The sequence below is a fragment of the Oreochromis aureus genome, linkage group 14, assembly GCF_013358895.1.
Source record: "Oreochromis aureus strain Israel breed Guangdong linkage group 14, ZZ_aureus, whole genome shotgun sequence".
NCBI lineage: Eukaryota > Metazoa > Chordata > Actinopteri > Cichliformes > Cichlidae > Oreochromis > Oreochromis aureus.
The window spans coordinates 41,098,907-41,122,903 of record NC_052955.1 but is presented as its reverse complement, the minus strand read 5'-3'; the positions used below and the strand labels follow the sequence as shown (position 1 = coordinate 41,122,903).

General features: G+C 42.2%; 1 protein-coding gene across 2 annotated transcripts; it reads right to left on the bottom strand.

Moving 5' to 3' along the window:
• Positions 1–1,902: 1,902 nt before the first annotated feature.
• zbtb44 (zinc finger and BTB domain containing 44) lies at positions 1,903–23,015 on the bottom strand. Of its 2 annotated transcripts, none has more exons than XM_031741755.2 (6): positions 22,665–23,015; positions 15,118–16,217; positions 14,522–14,606; positions 13,844–13,995; positions 11,107–11,407; positions 1,903–5,448 (listed from the first exon to the last, which is right to left on the bottom strand). In XM_031741755.2, exons 2-6 carry the CDS (start codon positions 16,181–16,183, stop codon positions 5,040–5,042), a joined length of 2,013 nt encoding a protein of 670 aa, XP_031597615.2. In that variant the 5' UTR covers positions 16,184–16,217; positions 22,665–23,015; the 3' UTR covers positions 1,903–5,039. The 2 variants fall into 2 exon arrangements, with proteins under 2 accessions (XP_031597615.2, XP_031597616.2); XM_031741756.2 differs by having other exon boundaries at positions 5,277–5,448; positions 11,324–11,407; positions 22,665–22,976.
• Between the last annotated feature and the right edge of the window lie 982 nt (positions 23,016–23,997).

Sequence of the window (23,997 nt, the reverse complement as noted above, 5' to 3'; positions counted from 1 at the left end):
GTGATGCTGAAAAACTAGTTCATGCATTTATTACTTCCAGGCTGGACTACTGTAATTCTTTATTATCAGGATGTCCTAAAAACTCACTGAAAAAGCCTTCAGCTGATCCAAAATGCTGCAGCAAGAGTCCTGACAGGGACTAGAAAAGAGAGCAGATTTCTCCTGTTTTGGCTTCCTTCATTGGCTTCCTGTTAAATCCAGAATTCAAAATCCTGCTCCTCACATACAAGGTCTTAAATAATCAGGCCCCATCTTATCTTAATGACCTTGTAGTACCATATCACCCTATTAGAGCACTTCGCTCTAATGAGGTGATATGGGGGTAACTCTGCTGGGGCTTCCCATGATGCACTGATGCACACACTGTTTCTTCTGCACTTCTCCACCTCTTTTCAGTCAATAAGTGTCTATACACCACTCTGCATTTAATCATTAGTTATCATTAATCTCTGGCTCTCTTCCTCCCCTGAGCCCATCGAGTAGCAGCAGGTGTGTGCTCCTCCCTGAGCCTGGGTCTGCTCGAGGTTTCTTCCTTCCCACTGTCACCAAAGTGCTTGTTCATCTGACTGTTGGGATTTTCTCTGTATTATTACAGCATCTTATAATGTAAAGAACATTGAAGTGACTGCTGTTGAGAATTTGCAAAATAAAAGTGAGTTGAACTGAATTGTCAAATTTGTAGTTAGACTAAGCCTCTGTCTCAGTTAAGGTTTTATCTGTTCTTCACTATGAGACTGTTAAGCACCGCTGCAGCTAAAAGAATAAATGCTAAAACTGTCACATAAAAAAGATGAAATTAATGGAATAAATCATTGTAGTCAGATTGTCTTGATTTACAAGCACCGTGTTTTTGCTGGTATGTTTTCTTTGGGAGCTTTTAAGTGTCGTTCAACTTTATAAACATGGTTTTCTTGTCTGTACAAGCTGTCTTTATATTTTCCTAATATTATAGTCTTATCTGTGCTTGTACTTGTCTGTATCTGTGACTGCTCAATAACAGAAAAATGTCCCGTACATGTTAAACTTGTCTTGAAGTACGGGGTCCAGGTTAAGTGGACAGAGCCTGACAAAGGCAGGGCCAACAACCCTAGCGTGTTACTCCACACAGTCTCTGAAATAAATCCTCAAAGTTCAGTGACAATCTTTCTGACTTTGATTTTTTTATTTACATTTTAAACTTTTACAAAACAAGTATTTTTAAGAACAACAGGACTGCAAAGCCAGAACACTAGCAAAGATTGAGAACAACCATAAACTCTTAAATACAGAGTGGTCTCGTCAGTTTTTAACAGCCAACTGTGGAATATGATCCAGTTAAAACACTCAACACCACCACAAACGTCAGTTCCCCGGATACAGTGTGTGCAGGTTGCATTACTATCTGGGATGTTTTTGTACAGGTTCTCCAAACTACAGTTTAAATACAATATCAAAGACACAAAGTACAACAATCTGTCTCAAAGCAGGTTGTAATCAGGTTGCCTACAGTATAAAGAATATGCAACATAGTATGAGTGTATATACTGGATATTTATATATATACACACACATTGCAGACAGTCACAAAGTGAAGACTACCAAGGCCCCGCCCACTCCCAGGCTAAGCTGTTCTATTCACATTTAACAAGAATATCCAAAGATGCCATGAAACAGCAACCAGAATAGAAAAATCACCATATATGTATACACATATATACATACATATATATATATATATACATATATATATATATATATATATATATATATATATATATATATATATATATATATATATATATATATATATATATATATATATATATATATATGTATGCCATTATGAAGAGCTACCTGACCTGTTTGGGGGTACTTTTTGTTTTTTATTATTTTCATACTTTTAAATAAATGGTATGGACTGGAAAACATATACAACATCAAGTGTACTCGTATAATCAAGATATCTTTTGAAACATTGCACATAAAAAAGGGATAACGTACAGAAAAGAAGAAGAGGGCATGCCGAACAACAGATCGGATGAAGAGTCTGCTACAAAATAAGGCCTTGACAGAACATACCACCAACTCAGCACATGCTCTCTTTCACGTCACGGAACGACACGAACATGCAACCTTCCGAAACAAACACAGAGGAGCTGAACACAACCAGTCGTTTCATGTCAAAGCTTACAGATGTTCACAGATCAAACGGGCTCGCGCCTGGTTTCATTCAGTCACATTAGATTGAAACAAAATGATACATTCTTATTTTCTTTTTCATATATTTATATTTTATATATATATATGTATATATCAAAACGAAAACCTTTAAAACGACACCGGTCCATTTATTGCACACCATTGGTTCACAAAAATATTTTGGGCACTTTGCGTTTCGACAAACAGCAGCATTTCATTATAAAAAAGGTGACACACACACCAACACAACAGATGAAAAGCGTGACACACACGTGGAGAATAGAAAACTCTGTCTTTTTGTTTTTCAATTCTGAAATTGTGCAACTAGAGTTAATAGGTCCACTTACTAAGGCTAGCCTCTTCAATGCACAACATCATACAGTGTTGTAAAGGGCAGAACAGCAGGACCCCTCAGCTAAATAGCATGGACCGCTTTGAATGATTATCTCTTTCTTTAATATGTGCAAGTGCTGATTGCCACGGCAAATCCCCAATAAGAGAGAGAACATTTGGTCCTAGAGGAAAAAGCTCGGTTTGCACCCAGAGAAAAAGGGCAAATGGCACGACATTTAAAAAAGGGCTGAATGGATGGCACGGGGCGACACCGTTGCTTCTTAAGACGGCTCTGATTGGATTCTCAGCAGTATTCATCCTCACATTTACAATCGAGCTCGTGCACCCTGCTGGAGTGAGCGCAAGAATGAGCTGTTTGTACGACTTTTGGGGAGCGCATGGTGAACATAAGCACAGAACCCAGATGCAGTCAGTAGCATTCAACTCATCTCAAAGTTCAGGCGCAACAAACTCCAAATACAGAATCACAAGCCTGTTGGCACAATGCGGGTAACAGGAAGCCTGACCCCAAAAATCAACATTTAAAATAATCAGTAACATGAAGAACGGCCTGTGTGGGTAACATTTCCAAAGATCAACTCACAGTATTTGCTGCATTCACACGTTAGCAGACGGGTTACTTCAAAACAACATTATCACATTAACACTCGACAGCCTCGTGATCACACAGATGACTGTCACACTGGGTCACCCCTGCTTCCTGGGCTACACTACAGCAACTGTACACTCACTGAGCAGTTTAACAGTTAATGTAAAAAATACGCCTCGTCATTGTGACATCGCATATTAGTTTTAGAGTTCAGAGTCTCAACGTTAGCCAGCACAATGTTATTGATGAAAGGGTGGAGAATTATCAACACTAGCAAAGTTTGATATTTCTGATAAAACACTGAAACATGAGCTTCTTTGTGGCTTTAGCACACAGCCTGTCATATTGGTCACAAATGAATTTAATGCACCAAGGTCAACACCCATACATGGGAGTTGCTGCGTATTAACAAGCTTCCGCAGTCGGCCTCCAGTGGCCATTAGAGGAACTGCAGTTTTTACCATTGCCACCTACAGTTACCGCTCGGTGCAGTCTAATTCACTGCCGTGTCTATCCATAAGTTGTTGTTACAAAGCTTATACAATGGTCATTGTTACAGGGGATGTAGTGCATCGTTTATTATCTTAGGATGTTTGTCAGTGGCAAGAATTCAAAAATAATAAATTTGTTTCCGGAAAAAAACTTTAACTTATAGCAGAGCTGCTGTATTCAAAGCATACGTGTTCCCAATAAACTGCTCAGTGAGTTTTAATGGTAGTCAGGAAATCGCCCCCTTTGTAACAACAAGAAAGAAAAAAAACTAAATCCTGGTTGAGCTCAGAGTCCTACAGAGCCGCAAAGACAATCATGCTGTAAGTGTAACATTGCTCCAATAGTCAGAACGCAGTGTCCAATGCACCTGCTGGCGAGCCACATGAACATCTATCCAATGAACTGCCTTTGGAAAGAAGGCTGGGATGAAGTGCTACATTGCCATATCACATTTGGGAATATATAATACTGCAGTTGTTGACGACAATGTAACAATGTGATTTTTTAAGTCTCAATTTGTATCCATTTCGTTGGATTACAAAATAAAAGTCGCTCTAGTGCCGATCCAATCTTGAGATTTTTGACATCACGAAGTCTAAACAGGAAAATCGTATACTGCACAGATGTGTTTGGGAATACTTTGTCAAGTAATTTCAAAAAATGAAATGTGTTCATACTGATCAAAGAAATGCACATACACACCTGACATATCATTTCACAACAACCAACATTCACAGCATTCAAATAGTAAAACTACAGTACAAGCTATTGCAATATAGATAATATTGACATTTAACAGTTTGCCTATAGCAACGGCACTAAAGGAATAACACAGTCTCTGCCAATACAAACTAGCATCAGCACTACAAATGAATACAAACATTTTTTTTCCAAAGACTTGATTTGTCACTGTTGGCAAAGCAAAGACCTTTTCTTTCTCTACACTGTACTTTGTTAAAATGGGAACTCTCAGGCACTTTCCAAAAGTAGAGCAAGGCTTCGATTTAACAGACCTCGAATTGGCTAAGACAGAAATGACTTTAGCTTGTGCTGCATTCACGTCATATGGGAAAAAACAACCTTTCTCCTTTAAGTGACTCATAAAAAAAACTTTTTACTTAGATATCAAGCGAGATCTTCTGACCCACTGAAATCTCACATCAACTGCGAAAGTTTATGAAATATTATATTTGAAACAAAAACAACCCCACAACAACAACAGCTGGCATTTAGTTGCTGGGTTTGGTGAGGTGTTCAGCATCTGCGTAGAGAAGCGCCATCAAGTCAGCCGAAGTTTTCAGAAAACTTCAATCACAGCGTCCTGACAGTTTCACACGATGAGGCGTCAACATCCAGTCGTCCCAGCAGATATTCCCATATGACATGACTGCAAAATAAGACATAATGGGCAACTAGAAGACTCGAATCACTTTATGGTAATGGAAGCCACCTCCTTGGCCTGAGCATGTTGCTGCTGCTGCTCTTCTTCGAACACCTCTGGGGAACTGCCACCCACGCTGTTGTCCATCTTGGTCTCCTCTGTCATGGGCGCCGTGTCATCGGCGTCCATCTTCGGGGAGGTTGGGGCTTCCAGGGGATCCAGGGGCTCGGGTGACAGGAAGCCAGAGGAACTCTCACAATTCTGGGTGGAGGAGGAGACCTGGGAGATGACGGGCATCTGCACTGAGGAGGAGGACGAGGTGGGGGTGGTGGTGGAAGTGGAGGTGCTGCCCGGGTAGACCGGATGATGCTGGGACTCCTCCAGCTCGTACTGGACTCCCAGCGCCTCCTCCTCCTCCTGTACCTGGCTCAGGTAGTCGGGCACGAGGAAATCACTGCGTGGACCAAGAGAACATGTTAAGTTCCCCGTCACCCCACAATAACTGCACATGTGATTTTCACAAAAACACACTGTAAAATACTTGTATATACACATACTGTAATACACAGAACATATGTCCATGTGTCTCCCCATGGAGATGAGTTCTCTGTCACTGTGACCACCAGTAGACCAAAAATGTACCGATGACACCACGGCTACTTTAGGGATGAGGTTTGGGCGTTTATAGACTTTATCCCGATGGTAACACCGAGCCAACAGAGGAGACTATCGAGGGGCAGTGGGTCTGCAGCCAACAGGGAATGAGCTGAAAAACCTGAAACTAATCTCCAACAAGTTCTATTAATATTTAAGTTAAATATTTATCCCACTGTGCCTCAGTTAGTCCTCTATCTGGAACAAGACATCTCTCCCTCTTCTGATTGGTGGCTCTTCGTAAACAGATGATTTGAAGAGAGAGCCGTGTGCCTGAGATGAGTACGAGTATTAGGGTTAGGGATTGTCTCTGTAACAGCACACACAGCTCAGTTTAAAACCTGTCTGTGACGGTCCGAAGCCTTAGCTTTGGAGTACTGTGCAGAAGTCTTGAGCCACCCTCAGGCAGACTTTCAATGTTTTTCTGTGCTGCTTCTTTCGGTTATTATTGAGCTGAATCATTCCAGCATTAAAAGGCCCAAAGTCAACAGATAAATCAGTGCTAACACCCAACCTGCAAGGGACCAGTTTAGGCACTTTGTCACTAGCAGCCTATCAGTAAAACATGTTTCAGTCAGTGGTGTTGGGGAGTTTGTCATAATTGATGGAACCATGAATGCAGAAAAGCACCATCAGATTTTATCCACCATGTGGAAAGCCTCTGATTGTCAGCAGCATCGTTCTTCAGCATGACAATGATCCTGCCAATGCAGTAAAAGCAATCCTGCTTAGACAAACCACACAGAGGACGAGTGAGAGCCCAGAGCTCAATGAAGCAGTGTGGGATCATCTTCAGAGAGAAGGGAACAAAATGCAGTCAATGTCCAAATAAGAGCTTTGGGATGTCCTTCGAGAAGAATGGAGAAATGTTCCTGAAGCTCAGCAAGTCACTGTAACAATCTCCTATTTTCCTAGCAGAAAATATATATAAAGAAATCCGCTCAAGACTTTTGCACAGTACATCAAACTCATTCTTTGAAACTTTGTCCACCTTCAGTTTGAGCATCCAGATAATCAGGAAACTCATAATCGGGCCGCTTAAAAACTAAAAGCTACTCCAGATTTTCCATCATCAGGCTTACATGTGTAAAGTTTGTTGCTTTGTTGGTAGCAGATTGAAAACGTCTTCAGGGGTAACTTTTAGTATTTTACAGCTAAAAGAAAAACATCTTAAACTGTTGCAGCTCCTGAGCGTTTGGAAGAAGACGGCGTCATTGGCCTCTCTTTAGGTAAACATTGGCGTGATCGGCTCTCCCTCATAAACACTGGCTTTAAACAGCGACGGTGTGCCTGAGACGACCATATTTACTGACATCATACTGAGCCAAAAGTGGAAAACCTGTCAGAAACCAAATGTTTAGAGCAACCCAAAGCCCGAGGCTTCAGCTTAATTGTACAATGACTGTACAGTATAAATAAAAAAAGGCATAAGAGGCCTTCTACGACGTCACGCTCTATCATAAATAAAAACTAGGAAGGATGAGGAAACAGGTTTAGAGTGTTTTTCTGTAATTAAAGCATTGTTTAAAATTTTAATGCAATAATCATCTTTATGGTGCACCTTCATCTGCCTCAGTCATTAGTGTAATAACAGCACTGATTCAGTGTGTGGGATTGGTGGATTCATCCTTTACATGAATGTTTGGTGAAGGCAAACATACGAGTGCTGTAAACTATTGTCGAAATTCAAGCAGATACAGAAACTGGTGCTGGTCTGAGCCAAAAGTGATACCGAGCTCAGTTTTCATCACATGGTTTCCACGGATGTTCTTTCAAATGTGTCAGTGCCGTCGATCCTGCAGCTGCACATGTGCAGACTGTCAAACTACGACTGCCACAAATTATTATTTTGGTAGTCGACTAATCAGATCATGCATCCATTGAACGTAAAACGTACAGCTGATTGCACCAGCACGCATCTGCTCTAACTACCATTAGCTTACAGCTGGAAGTGTTTCAGGTATGTGCTAACTAAAGATAAAGACAAGATGATAGTTTATTCAACTTTTAATGAAATTTGCAGATTGTCTCGGTGGAGTTTAATAAACTCGGCTGTCTGTTCCTTACTATCTAAAATATAACAGGACACTGGAGTAAACTCGACCATCTCACACTTCTGTTTAATCAGTTCTCTGTTTGACGTTTATTCAGCTGTGTGAAAACTATAACTTTAATCTCAGCCAAACCGATTTACTCAGGAACAAATAAAACACTGAAAAAAGCCAAACAGTAACATTTTTAAGTTATCTAACTTATATATCATGTTTAACCTGAGTAGCGAAAGACAGCGGTGATCCGAAAATCTGCCGTTCTCACCGGCTCTAGTGAGCCTCGACCTCCCGGTCAGCTATCGAGCTGGTGGGTAACAGACGTCTCTGAAAACGTTGGAGCACTTTGCAAACGTGATGTCTTGATAAACTGAACAGATATTTGGAGTTTACACAGCTACATTCTCGCCTGAAAATATCTTAAAAGTTTATTTTCTGACCCAGAAAGAGTAAAGAGCAATATTAAAACTAAGTAGCTGCTGCCATTGTTGGAAACTGGAATTGGCTGAGCTGCGCTATGAATTCTGGGATATGGTGGGCCACGAAGGATACACCTGACCCATCCTTCAAATCTGGGGAAAAGGAGGACACATTTGGAGGAGTCTTCGAATTTGGACAGCCTTCATCGCATTACTGTGACGTAATCGGCCTACAGCAGGATGCGGCCTCAGCAGGATACGGCCCCCTTTGGACACAGCTATGATACCGGAGACAGCTTCTTCTTCTTCGGGGTTTAACGGCAGCTGGCATCCTTGTAGATGCAGTGCTGCCATCTTCTGTTTCAGTACGTTATTACACTCTGAAATCTCACTACTTACTCCTGCGTCTTTCAGAAATGACACGTCGACTATTAAATTAGTCGTTGACGATTTTGATAGTTGACTAATCGTGGCAGCCCTAGATGGGATGGAATCAGAGTCTGGGATCCAAACTCACCTGTCCTCTGTGCCACAGAGGACAGGTGAGTTTATCCTGGAAACCACGTGATGAAAATTGTGTCGTTAACATATCTTAACAGGAATTAAGTAGTGTGAATTAAGAGTGTGAATGAACTGCAAGGGAATTTTCCACACTGTTGTTTGAGGTTTGAGGAGTCAATGGCCCGACCTGTGAGGGCTCGAGTAAGAAGTGGAAAAGTCTGGGAACTACAGGCCCACTTTGAGACACTATGTTCGGACTTTTGTGGGTCATTGTGGGCTGATGATGAAAACAACCTCCTAGATTTGGTTAAAGAAGCACAGATGACAAAGGTATTCCATGACCACATACAGTACCTGCTACAGTATGCTATGGTTTTCTCGCGCGTACTTAATACTAACAGTTATAATTTGGACAGTTAATCTGTGTGTTAAGGAAACTCAGTAAGCTCGTATTTGTACTCTCGATACCTCACTTCATCCTCTTACTTCTGGAATTTTTTCAGTCAGAGCTGAAACAAATTTGAGGTATTTGTAATTTCCTCTCAGTGGTGAATGTTAAAGGAACAGTTTGACATTTTGGGAAAAATCTCCATTCGTTTTCTTTACTGACACTTAAATGAAAAGCTTGACACTACTCGTGTCTGAGCAGTAAATGCAACACTACAGCCAGGAACCGTTTGCTTAGTGTGGCATAAGCCGGGACAGTCGAACGGTAACTAAATCTACCAGCAGCGTTTTCCAAAGTGAGCTGGTGATTGACTCCAACCAGAGCCTGCAGCAGCTGGAGGACTGGTTCCTCTGCTGCTACACCCAGCTCACAACGCTACTGTTTATTAGCATCCTATCTAGGGCTGCTGCGATTAGTCGACTAGTCATGATTACGTCGACTATCAAAATCGTTGACGACGAATTTAATTGTCGACGTGTCGTTTAAAGCTTTGTAAGATCCTGAAAGACGCAGGAGTAAGTAGTAGGATTTAAGAGTGTAATAACAGACTGAAACAGAAGATGGCAGCACTGCATGTACAAGGATGCCAGCTGCCATTAAACCCCGAAGAAGAAGAAGAAGCAGTCTCCGGTATCGTAGCTGTGTCCAAATTCAGAGACCGCATCCTGCTGAGGCCGCATTTGTAGGCCGATTACGTCACAGCGACACGACAAAGGCTGTCCAAATTCGAAGACTCCTCCAAATGCGGCCGACAAATCCCAGAATTCATAGCGCAGCTCAGCCAATTCCAGTTTCCAACAATGGCAGCAGCTACTTAGTTTTAATATTACTCTTATTAATCTTTCTGGGTCACAAAATAAACTTTTAAGATATTTTCAGGCGAGAATGTAGCTGTGTAAACTTCAAAAATCTGCTCGGTTTATCAAGACATCACAGATTTTTACAGTACTCCGGCGTTTTCAGAGACGCCTGTTACCCACCAGCTCGATAGCTGACCGGGAGGTCGAGGCTCACTAGAGCCGGTGAGAACGGCAGATTTTCGGATCACCGCTGTCTTTCGCTACTCAGGTTAAACATGATATATAAGTTAGATAACTTAAAAATGTTATTGTTTGGCTTTTTTCAGTGTTTTATTTGTTCCTGAGTAAATCGGTTTGGCTGAGATTAAAGTTTTAGTTTTCACACAGCTGAATAAACGTCAAACAGAGAACTGATTAAACAGAAGTGTGAGATGGTCGAGTTTACTCCAGTGTCCTGTTATATTTTAGATAGTAAGGAACAGACGGCCGAGTTTATTAAACTCCACCGAGACAATCTGCAAATTTCATTAAAAGTTGAATAAACTATCATCTTGTCTTTATCTTTAGTTAGCACATACCTGAAACACTTCCAGCTGTAAGCTAATGGTAGTTAGAGCAGATGCGTGCTGGTGCAATCAGCTGTACGTTTTACGTCCAATGGATGCATGATCTGATTAGTCGACTACCAAAATAGTAATTTGTGGCAACCCCATCTACAAGCATATGCATGTAATGGAATGACTGTTGTTTATTCAAAGAGAAACTTGAAAATGATATTCTCTGTTTTATTTCATAGCTGGGACCAGTTACGGGGCACCCCTCCCAGTTTTCCCATGTTTTGAATCATGGTGGCAAAGGGTTTCCACACCTGCCACAGCACAGAGTGCTCCTTTACACAGCAGTGACTGAAACAAACAGACAGGCCAAAGTGCTGTGACCAAGGCCTTATTAGGTATCATCAGTATTCACATTTACACCACAGTTATCAGGGCAGTCATGATGTTTTCATTCAACTCATCATATAAGCCTTATTCCCAAAATGTAAAACAATTGTGTCAAAGCAGTTAAAGTTCCCCAGTAAATACAGACACACTTGATCTAAGCATTCAAATCATCTGAAAAACAGTTGTACAAAGCCAAAGTCACGACAACGAGTCTGCTGTTAGAATCTAAACTCAACTTTTTTTCTCATCCAGGTGAGATCTGAGTAAATGATGGGGGCGGCGCCCCCTGACTCCTCACCTGCTCTGGAAGTAGTTTGCTAGTTCGGATGCCTCATGGTTCAGACTCCTCAGGTGTACAATTAAATTGCCAGAGTTGGTGAACATGGCGCCGCACGTTTTGCACTCATAAATCCGCGGCTTGCGGATTATGTGTCGGGAGACCCTCATGTGGTGCTTATATTCACCGAAGGACGTGAATGTGGCGCTACAAATCTGGCACCGGAAACAGCGTTTACCTTCGTGCTTCAGCCGATGCATCTTTAGGGAGTAGGCCCGTGTGAACTTTTTCCCACAGCGGTCACATTGGAAAGGTTTAATGCCTGGAAAAAGAGACAAAACCACGCTTGCTGATCTGTACATTAGCATTACATGAGTGTTTGTGTCCACGTGTGTGAGATGAGATCACAAAAAGCCTCTGTTAAGGTTTTTTTAAATCAGGGCTTCCTTGAAAGTCTCCTTTCTTTCCTGAGGCATTTACAAGAGCAGCAACTTGTATCGTTTAACTTTTTATTATAATCTTCATTAGCACCTTCACAACCAAGAAATGTAACCAAATCCAGTTGTTCTTCTTGGGCCCGTTCTTCGTACCTCGCTTACTACATCCAAGATCAAATGACACATCCAAGATCAAATCATCGCGCTAACTTTGAGCTCGCTAATCCGGTTCTCCGAACGCACCTGTTGTTGACGATTAGTATAGCTGGATGAAGTAATGTGAGATCACTGGGTGGCTTAAAAGGGGCTACGCATCGATAGTAGAAACATTGATCGGCAACCCTGTGATTGGTCGGCGAAGATGTCGAAGGAGCGCGCTCAGTATTTCACGGCAGCAGACCAAGAACTCTTGATTGAGGGATATCAGGAGTTTCAGAGTTTAATTAAAGCGCGGGGAACACTGCAAAGGCTGCAAAAGCAAGGAGAGAGGGCTGGCAGAAAGTTGCTGACAAATTAAACTCGTAAGTGATCCATGATATTACATTATATCATGTGATATTATATTATACCACATTATATTATATTACATCATATCCTCTTTCACATTAGAGCCACAACAGGACCCACTAGAACATGGGAAAAAGTAAAAGTGAAATATAAGAATATTCTACAGAATGGTAATATTTATCACTTATATTGCTTTTAGTCTATGACAAGAGACCCTGGAATAATCTGTTTGTTTGTTTATAACAGCAACCAAGAAAAAGGCGGAGCAAATAAAGACAGGTGGTGGTCCTGCACCCCCTCGTCACACCCCTTTTTGTACTGTGACATTTATTGACATTGTGGGTTTTTATGTGTGTAGTTTGAATAACACTCCATCACTTTTACCTGTTCCCATGCAAGGGGTGACTGAAGCATGCACAGTAAGTCGGGAGTAAGTATATATATATATATATATATATATATATATATATATATATATATATATATATATATATATATATATATATATATATATATATATATATATATATATATATATATATATATATATATATATATATATATATATATATATATATATACATATACATATATATATATATATATATATATATATATATATATATATATATATATATATATATCTATGTAGAGAGAGAGAGAGGGGGAAGAAAGTAAATAATACCCTCACGGGAGAATCGATATCTCTCTATGAGCACACCGTCGGCGCTGAGCTAAAGGATCCCGTCTATCCCGCAATATACGCTAAATTCTGTAAACTCTCCTTATCAATCTTGCACCTTCCTTGCTCGCGTACAAACGGACAGGACATGGCTGCGACAGACTTCCCAAATCCACCTTCGCTTTTTAGCCGTGGTCTCTCATCTTGATTGCACGTAGTAATTTACTATTACTACTCTAAAATATGAATTACATCTGACATGATCTACTACATGTAATAGAATGATTAATAGTACATTTCCCTTTTATTCGGAAATGACCTGTATGTATCTGTATGAAATCAATAAAAGAATCAAATACATTATCTTTAGTTACATTGCTAATATTTATTTATGGTAAAACAGTGGCGAAATATCGCTCTTGCTTTCATATAACTGCAGCGGACATACCTGAGAGGCCGCGATCTAATCCTGTTTACATAAAGTAAACCTGCTCCCGAGCAGGTTTACGCTTACGGATCTGTTGCTATGACAGCAAGTCCCAGATGAGCTTCGGAGAACCGAACGATCCAAGATCACGCGAAATCGTCAACATTCAAATCCGGCTAACTTACTTAGCGAGGTACGAAGAACGGGCCCCTTGTCTCCAAGTAAAAAGACAACAATGTCTCTCTAAGTGCTGCGATGAAGAATGTGTTTGATTTTTATGTTTAACCTCCTAGGACCTGGCGTCCACATATGTGGACATCACATTTTGGGTTATTTAGACCAAAATACTCAATTTTGCTCTACATGGGCCTGATATCCACTTACGAGGACATTATACTGCTACTGTTCTATCAAATTTCTAAATGAATATCCTCATCTGTGGCTCTTACTTTTCTTAAAAACAAAAATAAGGTAAAAAAAAAAAATCTGGAAATTCTTTGTTTTTACATTCATCGGGCCCCAATATGCCCAAATATCAAAGAGAAATTAAAAATGCATGTCGTGGAAGAGTTCGGGTCTTAGGAGGTTAAAGAGAAAAACGTCAAAACAAAGGCTGCAACATTTTCGTTTACTTCAAAGGGGCGTGGTGGTGTGCAGTCATATATGAAGAATCATGTAATGCACTTGCTTTCATATTTCACCTACCGGAGTGTATGAGCATGTGCTGTTTCAGGTTTTGAATGCGTGTGAATCGGACTCCGCAGGTCGGACACTGAAAGGGCCGGTCAGGGCCGTTGGTGCCAGGCCGTGTCGAAGGACTGATGTAGAGATGGTACGGATACTGAATACCTTCCAACCTGAAACACAAACAGAGGACATTAAAGCGCTAGTCATAAATTTGATGTAGTCCAGTCCCAGTCTACAGTATATAGCTCTGATCTATGATCAAAATGCCATTCTTCTATTTTAACAGTGCTGACAGCGGATCAGGGTAACAACTCGACATGCACAACGTAGCAAAAGTGTGAGCATGAACAAGCATGTGCGTGCATCTACAAATACCCTTGTTGCATCTGTTGGTTATAATATAAGGAGTTAACAGAAAGCACAACCCTAACCAAATGTATATGTGTTTATGTGTCGTGTGTAACAACCACACATGTGATTAGTGATGACAGCAATGTGCGCCACACTGAGGAACGTGCTAACAGGTATCACACATTTGTATAACGACCATTCTTTAGATTACAGTGCATCATTTAAACACGTCTTCTTTTATTATGTAACCAGGTGTGGCCCAGACTTTCAGTCGTGACAGCCGCGTCTATGTGTTCTTTCCTACTTTATGATTGGTTCACAGCGAGTTTCAACAAATCACGATACCTCTCATCATCTTCCGCATGTCCTCCAGCGTTAGAGGTGCTCTGCATTGACGGTAAGCCCTCTGACACGCCCTCATCCATCGAGCCTGGGAAGAAGGAGGGAAGAAAATGACTCACGGTAGCTGTCGACTGAAAATAAAGCCTAAAGCAAGACATCTTGGACATGGTTACACTAATACACTCTTTGAAGGCTAATCCCCTGCTTTGGGATTGATGCTGCTGGATAACAAAGCACTGTGCCACTAAACAGTTTAGGAAAAAATGACGAATGTTTACATTTCCTTTTTTTATTTATGGAAAGGCAGAAAAGCCTTTGAAGCAGAATTTGGACCAGTGGACAATAAAACTTTCCACTGAGACGATACAAATAAAAATCCGGTGGGTGGGGAGGCAGCTCTGGGAGCAGGACGAAGCAGGTTTGATTGCACACTTTGCATAGCAGCGCTGTCTTAAGTGGGTCAGGATACAGCCCTGTTGCACCAGTGAGAAACACAATATGCACATCGACGTTTTATCTAAACTGGATGTTTTAACCTAATATAATCTGTGCACATATGATACAACAATGCACCGCGAAGGTAGGACGAAGATGGTCACCTATGGAGGAGGACTGTGGACTGATGAGGAGCTCCTCTTGGACCTGTTCGCTCCCCGGCACCGTCTGCTGGTCACTCAGCGAGCTCTGAGAGGCACTGACCGGCTGCGACGACGCTTCCTGGACCTCTTCGTCACTGAGACGCTCCACCTTCACCCGTACATCTTCCTCCTCCGCTGCGACAGGCGAAGACACCGTCTTTGAGCTCTCGCACGTTAGGAAGTCGCTGAGCCGACGGCCAACCACTACCTCAGAGGTCCCCGGGGTTCCCTGCTCTAAACAGCGAGGGCTCTCCGGCAGCTTCGATTTGTCTGAGTGAAACCTCCGGTCGATACCGAATGGGAAAGTCCAGGGGAAGGCCAGGGAGGACTCCACGGGCTGGGCTGCGCTGTCTGAGAACGAGGGCGATGGGTTGGGGATCTGAGGGGAGGTGGTGACCATCTGTGTAGTGCATTTGAGCGGACTCTCAGGGGAAGCCATTGACACAAAGCTTTTGCGTTTCCTTCGCGATTCACGGCAGATGGGAACGTTTCTTTCCATCACGCTGCAATCGGAAGACACGGGCGACACGCTGCCATCCAGCGGTGTCAGGGCACAGTTTGATGAGGCGCTCTCCGGTGCCGATTCGTGAGGTTTATCGGCTCCCATGTTGTTGTTGTTATTGTTGTTACCCGGACTCCACAGAATACTTGACTTCATGAACTCCGAACACGTACTAGCCACAGCAAACATCTGCATGTAACTGGCTGCTGCCAGGACGTCGATGATATTCTCCGTGCTGATGGAAAGAGTCGACGTGTAGGCGTACTCCAGCAGGGGAGCGAAACCGCTAACCGTCACGTGGTGAAGGTCCAATACAAACTTGTCCTCCTCCTCTGGCCGGCCCACCAGTTTGGAGCGGAAGAATTCGCTGCAGCATGCCAGAACCACTTTGTGGGCCAGGAAGAGCTTGTCTTGGACTCGGATGGTGACATCGCATAAATGACCCTCGTTGCGCAAAGCGTTGAGCTTCTCGAGCATCTCCTGGCTGTGCGAGGTCGAGCTGTGGGTGAAGGTTTTCACCCCCATGTTGGAATTCCTCTTTATCCAAAGGATCCGTGTCCTGCAGAGAGACAAAAAAGTCATAAATAAATGCTTCAGTTTGGAAAAGAGTAGTGTTACCGTGCCAGTCCTGTCCACCGGTAAAAGAAAATGAAACAGATCGCTGTTAATGAATATATACTTCGGATATTCTCCAAGATCTTTTTTAAACCTTAACCAAACAATGTAAAAATGATATACCATATAGGTGCTGGTCAGGTGTACGACTAATTAGACATGTCTGTGTCTGACAGACAAAACGAGGAATCTGGTTACAGGGCTGCTACTTTAAGAGCTCTAACTGAGTCTACAGGTCCCAGTTTCTCACGTATTCAAACAAGAGTTTTTTATTCACACACTCAAGTCAACGCATGAGGAGAAACTCTGGGTTGTATCAGCACGAGGACACTGACAAGCAGACTGGGAGGATCAGGGATCAAACCACCAACCTCCTGAGCCACAGAGAAAATAGAAAAACACTCATGAAAAAATTATTACCTTTCTGAATTCTCTTTTTGAGACAAAGCTGTTGTTTATTATAAATTAGTTATAACTCAATCACACCCCATTCCCTCACAGCAGTTTGTTTTTGTTCCTCCTCGTAAGCTCAAATTAAATCACTATTCAGTTCAGCTCAGGCCAATACGGCTAAAACAGATTTTCTTCCTACAAACTGTGGTCTGGGTCAGAGACCAGTTAGGCTCTTCTGTGGTGCGTGACAGTTGGCTGTTAGCTTCAGCACTCTGCTTTGGTTTGCAGGTGTAGCTGTGAGCTCGCTGCCACCCGGGAGTGTCTTCGCCCGCACTGTACTCACAGACATCCTTTGGTGGAGGTTCAGTTCTGTAGGTGTGCAAGGATTAGCTTTCCTTCCAACACAGATCAGAAACACCGAGTCAGGGCTCATCTCGCCTTCGTGTTCACTGCCCTCCTCCCCAACTTTGTGACACGTATTTGGTTTTCACTTCACTTAAATCAGTGGTTCCCAAAGTTTTTTTGCCAGGCCCCCCCTTTTTTTTTTTTACAAGAAAAATGTTCGCCCCCCCCCCGCACATACACATCCTCCAAACACACACACCCATATTTTGTTTACAAATTCCACTGCAGTTTATTTCACACCTCAAACATTTAGTAAACAATTAAGCAAATACAAGTAATAAATAAAGTAGTAATAAAATAGAAAGGCAGAGGCGCCACGGTGTGATTATTTTACATGTAGTTGTTTTTTTTCCTGTGTAATAATATTCAACATTGCCGTCAATACATTTTTCAAAAAATGTCTCTCTGTGCAAAATGGGTTTAAACACATAAACAGCTGTGGGATACTGTTTGTCCGTGATTTGGACCGGGGGAACAAATTACGGCAGGATCAGCCTGATGTTATTTGTATCCCGCTGTAACTTTACTGCATAAAGAGCTAACATGTCCAAAATGTCAGGAGTAGTTAGTTATTACAAGAAGTGTTTGTGAACTAAAAATCAAGAATGTGGGATCCTGTTTGTCCGTGATTTGGAGAGCCCAGCGCTGCTCCCGACGCAGGGAAAACTAATTTTGCAGGGGAGACCTACCTTGGCACTTGTGCAGGTGAAGCCAAAGGGAAGATATGCTTCACCATATTTTCCTGTCTTTGGCTTGGAAGGAAGTTGGTTTGGAGACATATTTGGCGATGCTTCATCTCCTGCTTTGCGTTTGTGTGGGAGCCCCGTCAAAAACCTGTCCACAGTGTCCAAGCGCTCTTTTTTTTTTTTTTTTTTTTTCATACCGCGCCCCCCCTGCAATGGCTCTGCGCCCCCCCTAGGTGGTGGGCCCCACACTTTGGGAACCTCTGACTTAAATCAACAATCAACAGAAAAACACTGTAAAGAGACACATTTTAGGAGCTCAGTAAGTGTGTGACCTCAATCAAATGAATGAGGTTAGATTACAGCACTGACCGGAATATCACCATCCTCATGCAGCTGCTGTTATACTATAGTCTATACTTTTGATTGTTGCAGCAGTATGTCATTACTCATGGCTATGATGACTACTGAACAGTTGTTTTATATGTAGTCATTAGGCTGTGGGTGAAGTCTACTGTGCATTGTTAGAGTTGTTTTACAATAATGTCCCTTATGCTGCTGTTACACTTCCAAAGGACCAGTAGAAGATGACACATTAGTGTGTCTCAGTACATTACTACGTCTTAAAATAACTGTGTGTGACGACCAAAGAAGAACAATGCTGAGCGAGTAATGTGACAACTTCAAAAACTAATCGCACACGCTCTGATTTGAAATAAATCCTTCAATTTGAACATCAAGAAGCAATAGGACATAGAGGACATTTTAAGAGCCTGTTTTGTCTCCATTTTAATTTGAGACTTTTCTACTGACCCAAACTTTACATGATTATTTTTTAAATCAATGTCAACATGATTTAACACCAGCCTGCAACAACGTGGCAGCACGGTGGCACGGTGGTTAGCACTGTTGCCGCACAGCAAGAAGGTCCTGAGTTCAATTCCACCATCAGGCCGGGGTCTTTCTGTGTGGAGTTTGCATGTTCTCCCCGTGTTTGCGTGGGTTCCCTCCGGGTACTCCGGCTTCCTCCCACCGTCCAAAGACATGCAGCTTGTGGGTTGATAGGTTGATAGGTTAATTGGATAATTGAAATTGAATGTGAGTTTGAATGGTTGTCTGTCCCTGTGTGTTGGCCCTGCGACAGACTGGCGACCTGTCCAGGGTGTACCCCGCCTCTCGCCCTATGACAGCTGGGATAGGCTCCAGCGCCCCCCGCGGCCCTGAAAAGCAGAAGCGAATGGATGGATGGATGGATGGAATGTCAATGTGTCAAAGACTCGGGTGTGGAATCGCTAACTTACTCAACAATCAAAAGTACACAAACAAAACGAGCGGTCAAATATTACCCTGCAAGACTCTGCTGAGAGCAGAGACAGGGGGAAAGGCAAGTGCTCGATGTTCAGAGGACAGTGGATAAAGGTAGAGAGAAATATAAAGAGGTGCTTTCTGAGGGGAAGGTAAAGGGGGGCTGAAAGCAGGCAGGGGTAGGGAACGCAGAGGACAAAATGCCAAGTTATGTAACAACAATCAAAGCAGATGGGCGGCGATGTGAGCCAGACCCATGTGGAGGCCAGCGCACTACAGGACGCTCAAGCAGCTGTCTGTGAGACATGTGGATTCTCTGAGGCATGAGATTTTCCATCAAACAAAAGCTCGAGTGAAGGGGCTCTCACAGGGAGAGCACACTCTCCTTCACACGGCCTCACCAAAGGAAAATACTCTTGGGCCATGTTGGCCCAGTAAAGGCAAAGTGAATTATAGATTTGGGCTGCGGTGGTGCAACAGGAGTCTGAACCAGCAAACAGAGCACATTAGAAAACGAGCTTTAATTCCACCACGAGGTTAGACTCCTGTCAGAAAAACAGATTTCTCTTAACCTGTTCAAATCAATGTTCTTTAACATGAAACTGAGAGGCCAAACAGATAATTCACAATAAAAAAGGCTGTGCTGATTCAAGGGAAGTGTGGAGCTCCACAGGCTTCTGTGCAAGGACCTCTACTTCTCTTTATACATTTATATTTGCATTGCTGTGCATTTACCTATGAAGTCAGACGACACAAATCATTTTTAAGAGTGAATTCAATATTTTTTTCATTCAGAGACAGAAACTTAAAACGTTTGTTACGTTCTCTTATTTATTGCACCTTGGGGCGATCGTGGCTCAAGAGTTGGGAGTTCGCCTTGTAATCGGAAGGTTGCAGGTTCGAGCCCCGGCTTGCACAGTCTCGGTCGTTGTGTCCTTGGGCAAGACACTTCACCCGTTGCCTATTGGTGGTGGTCAGAGGGCCCGGTGGCGCCAGTGTCCGGCAGCCTCGCCTCTGTCAGTGCGCCCCAGGGTGGCTGTGGCTACAATGTAGCTGCCATCACCAGTGTGTGAATGGGTGGATGACTGGATGTGTAAAGCGCTTTGGGGTCCTTAGGGACTAGTAAAGCGCTATACAAATACAGGCCATTTACAGTCTGCGTGACTCTGCTTGAATCCGCTGGTTGTTATCTTTGTAGCATTCACAGTACGTGTTTTCAACAGCGAGGCTGCAGAATCCTCTTTGGTGGGCAATTTGAACACCCACAACATGGTTGAATGGTGTCTCTACATTTTAAATTTCTCATTCATCACTTGTTATAAATACCAATATAGCAGTAAATAGCTAATATTGGCAAATAATGTCAACAATAAATAGGTCAGGTTTCACTACAGGCATGTCTTAAATCTGTGCAATGTTGTTAAAATTAGACATATCCTGTTTTAGATTTTTTAGGTTCTTCTAAAAACTCCCTGAAAGTCTTCACTTCATCCAAAATGCTGCAGCCAGGTTGGTTAAATCCAGAATTCAGGGTAAAATCCTTCTTCTATCAAATTTATGAATGATCAGCCCCCGTCCTGTCCCAAAAGTCTCTATGGTTTCTCAATAGAGCACTTTGCTCTCAGTTGTTTCTAAAAGTAGAACGTGAGGCAGAGCCCGTGGATTCACAATATACGCCTGTGACTGATAAGTCGTAGCCAATGATCAAGTGGAAAACACCACAGCTGACCAACGTTTATAAAACAGGCTTCATTTTTTATTTAGTGTGATGTAACTCATGATGGGTGACTAACATAATGAGACAATGAACTCAACAGCAGAGAGTTAAGAAAGAAAGCCTTTTCACCCCGACACACTTCTGTAAGACTGGAAGTCTCTTAACAATCACACCTGTTGCCACCTGGTGGCCTTCAGATTGCAGGATGGTGGAAGCTATGTCCATCTTTCTTAACGTCTAGATAAAAAACAAGAGAGAAGATGTATTTGAAGAAAGGAAATAATTGCATCGACTATTCGATTTTTTCATAATTTAATCCCCACGCCCAAGTTATTCCAAAACATGTGCAGAAAAATCAATAACAAATGTTATTCCTCCACATATGCAGCATCTGCCCGGTGTACTAACCCATGATATTACCCGCCTCGTCAAACTTTCCTCTGACAGAGACACTGAAAGAATTTTGAACTGAAATTCATGGGAGAATCCTGTAATACCATCAATGGCAAACCTTAACGTCCAGAGGAACAAAGCCTTTTAAAGTGCTATTACGGGCACTTGGTAAACTTCTGGCTGCTCGCTTATTCACAAGAGATTTTTTTTCTTTACACCAGGAGTTCTTCCTCACTTTGTGTCCTACTGTGATCAGACCAAGGCCCTTTCACTCATTAGAGGAATATTTAAATCACTACACTATGGAGGCACTCTAAAGTTCATTTAAAGAACATTTCAAAATGACTCGTTGAACAGTCCACAAAGACTTTGCTCCCCACTGTTAAGTTCAAATATTAGGTTTGACACTCTGAAAGAGATTTTTTTTTTAAATCACATTTTAACACAAATTCTGGAGGAAAATGCATAAATATACTTCCTTGTAACAGCTACTTAAAAGTGAGCATAGTTGTTTCTTTCCCACATTACAATCTGGATTTGTTTTGATGCTGTTTATTAGTTTATTAGCAGGTGAATAATAAGATGAATAAGCTTGCAGGCAACTGATTAAACACTGACTATATGACAGAGGATAGGGTCGAGGGGGCGTGGCCTTCATCCTGTACTTATACTAATTGCATTGCATACAACCAAAGGGAGCACAAGTGCAGGACTATAACACAGCAGAAAGCTGAGAATGTGAATAAACAAACAAACAAACAAAGACTGTATGTATGTGTGTGTTTTGAGTGTGTGTGCATCTCAGTTTCAAGTGGACAAGATGCTCCGCGAATATGATTGCAACAACAATCACAGTTTAGCAAACACTAGCTAACGGTGTCAAACAGACGCCGAGTCTGCCAGGAGGCGATTAGAATTTTCAAAATAAAAGCCAAACGAACCTGACAAATCATTTGAAGCAAATGGGGCACGTTAATGTGTGACAATTACTGATGTCGTTCAACGGGTGTAAAACACAGTTGCTACCTACAACTTGCACAACGTAAAGTGATTATTACTATTATATGACTATAACAGCCATTTATACTAGTCATCATTTATATTTATGTGTTATTCACAACTATTGCTGGTAGACCTGTGGTGGTTTTTTTAAGAGTTAGCTTTTTGAACTGCACTGCAGTCTGAGTTTTTACCAATCTGCATAAATACTAAGACAGAAATATACAAAATAAAAGCACATTTTTAATTGACTTCATTTACTTTGAAGCCAACGTATTCCCATTTCCGTTTTGACCGCAGACTAGCCGCTGCACTTTGACGCAGCTGCTCCATGGGAGCTAACTGGCATTAGCTGCCAAGCTAGCGATAGCTGAGACAACACGGCGCTCTTAGTTGGTTTGTTTGTCGTTTTCAGTGTCGAGAAAGCAACACAACCAGACAAGAATATACACAACACGGTTAGCGTTATCAGACACAGCGGACGAAGGGAGTTTACCTTCTCGGGTGAGGCCTGTGATAACGGATGGGCCTCGGGTCGCAAACAGCTCAGCTGACAAAGCAGTTGGAGACAGCGGTGTGCCCTGCCGCTCTTCTCCGCTCCCTTCACATTCCTCGCTCTTCCAGCAGTTGTCACCCTGCCAGCCGCCAAAAGTCGCGCTTTAATTAACGCTCACATGAATTCACATTACAGCAGGCTGGTGTTAAAAGTTGCCGAGGTGCAGTTTTTATCCCTTTGTGCTCCCCGCTGTCCTTTCTGCGCTGTATTTGTACCCCCACAATGCAACGCGCATCTCCCACTGTACTGTACAGTACTGTAAGAAACAGGAAGTCTCACATTAAGCTGTATGCGCACACCTCGGGGCAGCTTGGGGGTCCCCACTGTTTGTATGCATTTGTGTGAAGTTTATATTTTCTCTATAGAGATGTTCATAGAATCACAGCATGCGCAAATCTGCTGTATTTGTACATTTTCTTGTCTTTATATTATCACATCTATTATTTAAAGTAATTTGATCATCTTTTACTTACAATCTGTGATTTTGACTTTTGGAAATTCTGATTTTAACTCTTCTCAATCCTTTCATATTACAACATCCTGTGTCTCTTGATGTCTCTGTTTATTGTAACTTTGAAAAAATGATGGTGTGCAGTTCAGGAGCTCCTGTTAACCATGTAAACCTCAGACTTTCATTGTAACTCGGGGTCATGCCACCTGCAGAAATACTCTTAATGAATCTGCAGTGGTTAGACATTGATGGGTGGGAGGAGTACTACAGTGGGTGATTTTATGGAGTGGGGAAAACATCTTCTGTATCTGAATAAAACCAGAGATGAAGTAAGAGGACAGCTGCACAACCCGTGAATATCTTGGGACAGGATGTTGATGTGGTGGAAGAGTACATAGACCAACAACAGGCTAAACTCTGTTTGCTAAGGAAGTTGAGGTGCTTCGGTGTATGCAGCACAGTACTGGAGATTTTCACTTGTGGCTAGTTCAGTATACTTTGCTGTGGTTTGCTGGGGGGAAGCTGGTGAAGAGCACTGGATCATCTGAGCTGTGGTGAAGAGGATAATCCTGATCACCTTCTGCAATGCAATATAGCATTTTGGCCAAGGTCCATGTGCCAGGTAATTCCAGAAAAAAAGCAGAAATAATAATAATAATAAATCATATGAACTGGTGTAAGAAGATAATTAAATAATTAACTAAACAAGATGATGACAACCATCATTATGGATGGATTGTAACATATGAACAGCCCCCAACGCTCCTACACAGGAGGAAGATTGAACGGGAAGGAGAACAGTTATTTCTTGGTCGTCATTTG

Bases quoted from the DNA above. Each gene is read 5' to 3' on its own strand.
- zbtb44 (XM_031741755.2), bottom strand. From the start codon at position 16,183: ATGGGGGTGAAAACCTTCACCCACAGCTCGACCTCGCACAGCCAGGAG. The intron at 13,996-14,521 runs GTATCGTGATTT...TTTGTGTTTCAG, and splicing joins CATGCGGAAGATGATGAGAG to GTTGGAAGGTATTCAGTATC. The intron at 5,449-11,106 runs GTGAGGAGTCAG...TGGTCCACGCAG, and splicing joins GCAAACTACTTCCAGAGCAG to TGATTTCCTCGTGCCCGACT.